The following is a 4,105-nucleotide window of genomic DNA, read 5'->3' as shown; positions in this document are numbered from 1 at the left end:
CACCAGCTGCACGGATGCGTGCTGACCGCTCAGGCAGGTCCGTGCGAAGAGCAACCTCAGCCGGCTCGAGTTCCGCTGCCTCCATGACATCGGCGTCACAGCCAGCCAGTTCGAAGTCGATAAGAGAGGCTTTGTCGCCGCTCACGACCACGTTGGCGCAGCGAATGTCATGGTGAACGAGACCAGCCGCTGACAGGAGAAACAAGCTGTTGCAGAGCTGCACCACGTGCTGTTCGTGAATGTGAGCGCGGGTCGACCCGAGGTGGGGCACCGCAATCATCTGCGTGTCGTTGCCACTGCTGCTGATGATGTTGCTGCTGGTGGTGTTCGTGGTGCTGCTCTTGCTGTTGGTGGTGGCGGTGCTGTTGGTGGCGGGGATGCGACTGCAAGCGCGTTGCCCGTTGACGTACTTCCACATGTTCTCAATCTCTTCAGCACACAAGTCGCCAGCACGGTGCCCAGTCTTGATGAACTTGCACACGTATCCGCTCCCTTTGTTGGCGACGGAACTGAGCACTTTCGGTGCCTCTGCTGACAGCACAGCGATAAGCACAACCAGCATCATGTGAATCACACCACACACGAGCACAGGCACGGGCGCAATTGTGCATACAACACTGCACAGTGACCGCCTTTCAACCACACACACACACAGACAGAAGCAGAGAGAGATGGCAGAGAGAACACTGCACAGTGACCGCCTTTCAACCACACACACACACAGACAGAAGCAGAGAGAGATGGCAGAGAGACAGGCGCATGCATGCACACACACACACATGTGCACACATACACACGCAGGCACACACACGCACATACAGACGCAGACGAGCAAGCAGCAAACAACACACCTTTGCCGCTGTCGGGGTTGAAGTGCAGCACATGGGGCTTCATGACATTCAGCGCAAAGTCGCTGCCATGCTTGGTGTTCTGCTTGATGGCGTGGGCGTACTTCGCGTGCAGGAAGTCCGCAAAGCAGGAAATGGCCAGAGCAGCCTGCCCAATGTTCTTCGTCGGCATGGAGATGATGTTGTGGGCAACCACCTTCACCACTCCACCGGCGTTGGCCACCATAAACTCAACAACGGTGGTCTGCACCGGGCTGACACGCAGCCCAAACATCGCCAGCCCAGCGAGCAGGGGCAGCTCCTCCAGAGGCACGTGCTCGCCTGCAATGCAAAGCACGTTCGCCACAATCGCGTGGTGTGCGTACGCTGCCAACTGGCCAAGCGAATCAGCATCCTCGCCTAGCTTGAGCTCAAACACGGCCGCTATTGTGTTTGTGTGACGGTCCACCATCACAATGTCTGTTTTGGGGCGGGTGCCTGGCTTGAACCTGGCCAACGCAAGGCGGCAAGCGCGACAAGAGCACGGGCAGGTTCCCTGTAAGAAACCGGCATTTGCAGCATCACAAGCATCACAGGACACGCAAGAGAGCGGAAACAAGGATACAGCAAACACCCACTCCCCACCCCTCCAACGCCTGGACACAACATGCACCGCACAACGTACGTCATGATTGGGACCTCACTCGGGAACGTGACACCGGGGTCGAGGTGCGCAGCCGTGGCGCGAAGGTGCTCGGCGATATCGGTGCACATCTCCGCTTCATTGGACCATCCTGTTGGCAGTGCTTTTGGCAAAGGCAGACCTGCGAGCAAGCGGTGTGTGTGTGTGTGTGTGTGTGTGTGTGTATAGGCAGGGGTGAGATGTAAGCGTGCACGCATTGCACGATGGTGTCACAATCACATCTCACATCACAACCCTTCATGTGCGCTTGCGCACACATCGGCAATACACGACCAAACACCACATGATGATGACGACGTTGACAAACGCTCCAAGGCCAAGTACACGTGTCTGCACGTGCACCTAAAACTGAAAGCAGTGCAAACACAGGCAACAACAGTCTTCGCCACGTCCTTACCTTGTCGCAGGCCAAGCGTCACTTGGCGCCCCCTGGGGCGGGGCCCACGGCTGCTGGACACCTCCAGCACTGGTATTTCGTGAATCTTTGCAATCACTGCTTGCGGCGTGATGTCATCAGCCTTCAGCTCAAACTGGAAACGCGAAAACAAGCACGCATGCACACACGCACACATGCACATACACACGAGTGTGTTGACACAAAGGCGTGCGGGACGAGCGGTTGGTGAGAGGCATAGGGAGGAGTGCACATATGGCGGCACGTCGTTTAGTGATGGGTGGTGATGATAATGCCACCAAGCACATGACACACACACACACACACACACAAGCACACAGTCGCACTCATATATTCTCGCTCGCACAAACACACGCACATGCACGTTCACAGAAATGAGCACAGCACTACTGTTCCACCAGCACCGCCCGCACACACAGCGCAGCGGCGACGGATGTCATTGCATTGCAGCACCTGTTTTGCGAGTGGCTCTCGCCATATGTCGGTGAAGAACTGGGCATTGTCCGGCCAGTAGACGAGATACGGGTTCTTCTCGGGCTTGGTGATGCTGCTGGGTGGCGTCGTGAAGAAAGAATTCTGCACGCACACACACACACACACAGCAGTGCAATCAGCGCGCATGAGGGGCGGAGAGGTGTCAAAACAAGCGTGAATGTGTCGCATGCGTGACTATGGTGGTGGAGGCTACCAATGCAAATGCCAACGACAGTAACTGCGACACAGTGACAAAGGCAGCGATAATTACAGTGGCAGTAGCAGTGACAAAGGCAACGACGATACAAGCAAACGTGTTGTGCGCTGTGTGACATCAACGCAAAACATCACACACACACACAGGCGCAAACAGGTGCACGCTTGACCTTGTGTCATCAAGACAACCAAAACAAGCAGGGCCGTCTTCATCACCACATCCGCACGACAACACACAAAGAGGTGGATGACAGCATACCGTCTCTGATCGCGGCAGGTGAGCTGATCTTCTTCTCCGCAACGCGCTTCTCGATAGCTTGGAGAGCAGATAAAGTGATAGTGGCCAGTCGGGGCGGGCCAGCAGCGGGCACAAGGCCGGCCTCCCACGCTGTCGCCAGGGCGTCGTCCACCACCTGCGACACCACAGTCCACAGGTGCTCGGCACTTGTGGTGTGTGGCAGCGGCTCACCTGCCGCCTGCAGCAATGTCGTCAACGCGCGCACCCACACTTTGTGTTGCTGCTGCTGTTGCTGCCACTTCTTCCTCTCTTCCTCTCCGTTCTTCCTCTCCTCCTCCATCTGCTTGCGCCATATCTTCTTTTGTTCCTCAAGCACGGCCAATTCCCGCTCTTTCTCTTTCACCTTCGTCTCCGCCGCTGCAACCGCTTCTCCGTTGCCGGGTCCTGTCAGTTCTGTCCTCCATCTTTCATGCCGTGCATTGCGGATCTCGCCTTTCTTGTCATTGATGCGTTTCTTGAACAGGTCCTCCATCTCCTTCACTCGCTGAACATGGCGCTTCACCCTCTCCACCTCCGCCTTCACCCTCTCCACCTCCGCCTTCATCCTCTCCACCTGTGCCTGCGCATGCATCGCCCTGATCTCGTCATGTCCCGCCTTTAAAGCGGCAAGCTGTTGTTGTGCGGCCTGCAAGTCATCTTCCAGTTCTCGCTGCACACGCAGCACTTTGGCATACTTTGCACTGTCTTCATCCAGGGTCCATCTTTCCAGCAGATGGAGCATGTCGTCCACCCTGCTGCTGCTGCTACTGCTGCCGCCGCCTTGCTGCTGCGCGCATACTTGCAACTGCCTGCTCCCGTTAGAAGGAACCCTTGGCATTGCGATGGTTGTGTTGCGGTGGGGTTAGAAGGTATACCCGTTCTTGGCGGGGGGTGTGAGGGGGTGGGGGATTCGGTTGCTGCATCGTAAGGCAGTGCTGTGTCAATGTGTGCTTGTGCATGCGCAATTGCAGAACCTTGGAGGCCACGCGGGTTTCAGTTCGCTTCAAGTCTCTCTGAAAAGAAAAGACGGGGGTGGATATTATGCACGAGAACATGAGGTGGGTGCGGGTATGAGCAACATCCTAGAACATCGTGGCGGAAGCCGAAATCACAGCACGTGTTGTGGTGATTGCACCGTGATGGTGGTGGTGGTGGTGGTTGCACTGTGGTGATGGTTGGTGGCTGCGGTGGTG

The 4,105-nt window shown here is 56.6% G+C and overlaps 1 protein-coding gene across 1 annotated transcript in view; it reads right to left on the bottom strand.

Annotated features, from left to right (window-relative positions):
- The window catches only part of PTSG_10490 (serine/threonine protein kinase), a gene marked incomplete at both ends in the record, with an annotated part of 4,095 nt that extends 345 nt beyond the window's left edge, over positions 1 to 3,750 (bottom strand). The window contains 7 exons of the mRNA XM_004988814.1: positions 27 to 531; positions 852 to 1,336; positions 1,513 to 1,651; positions 1,928 to 2,060; positions 2,399 to 2,521; positions 2,634 to 2,743; positions 2,895 to 3,750. Of these exons, the coding sequence (XP_004988871.1) occupies positions 27 to 531; positions 852 to 1,336; positions 1,513 to 1,651; positions 1,928 to 2,060; positions 2,399 to 2,521; positions 2,634 to 2,743; positions 2,895 to 3,750 (2,351 nt within the window). The remainder of the gene's footprint in view (positions 1 to 26; positions 532 to 851; positions 1,337 to 1,512; positions 1,652 to 1,927; positions 2,061 to 2,398; positions 2,522 to 2,633; positions 2,744 to 2,894) is intronic.
- Between the last annotated feature and the right edge of the window lie 355 nt (positions 3,751 to 4,105).

Source organism: Salpingoeca rosetta (assembly GCF_000188695.1).
Source record: "Salpingoeca rosetta unplaced genomic scaffold supercont1.33, whole genome shotgun sequence".
In the NCBI taxonomy this organism is placed as follows: Eukaryota; class Choanoflagellata; order Craspedida; family Salpingoecidae; genus Salpingoeca; species Salpingoeca rosetta.
Note: the sequence above shows the minus strand (reverse complement) of the source record. Positions and strands in the feature narration are given on the sequence as shown.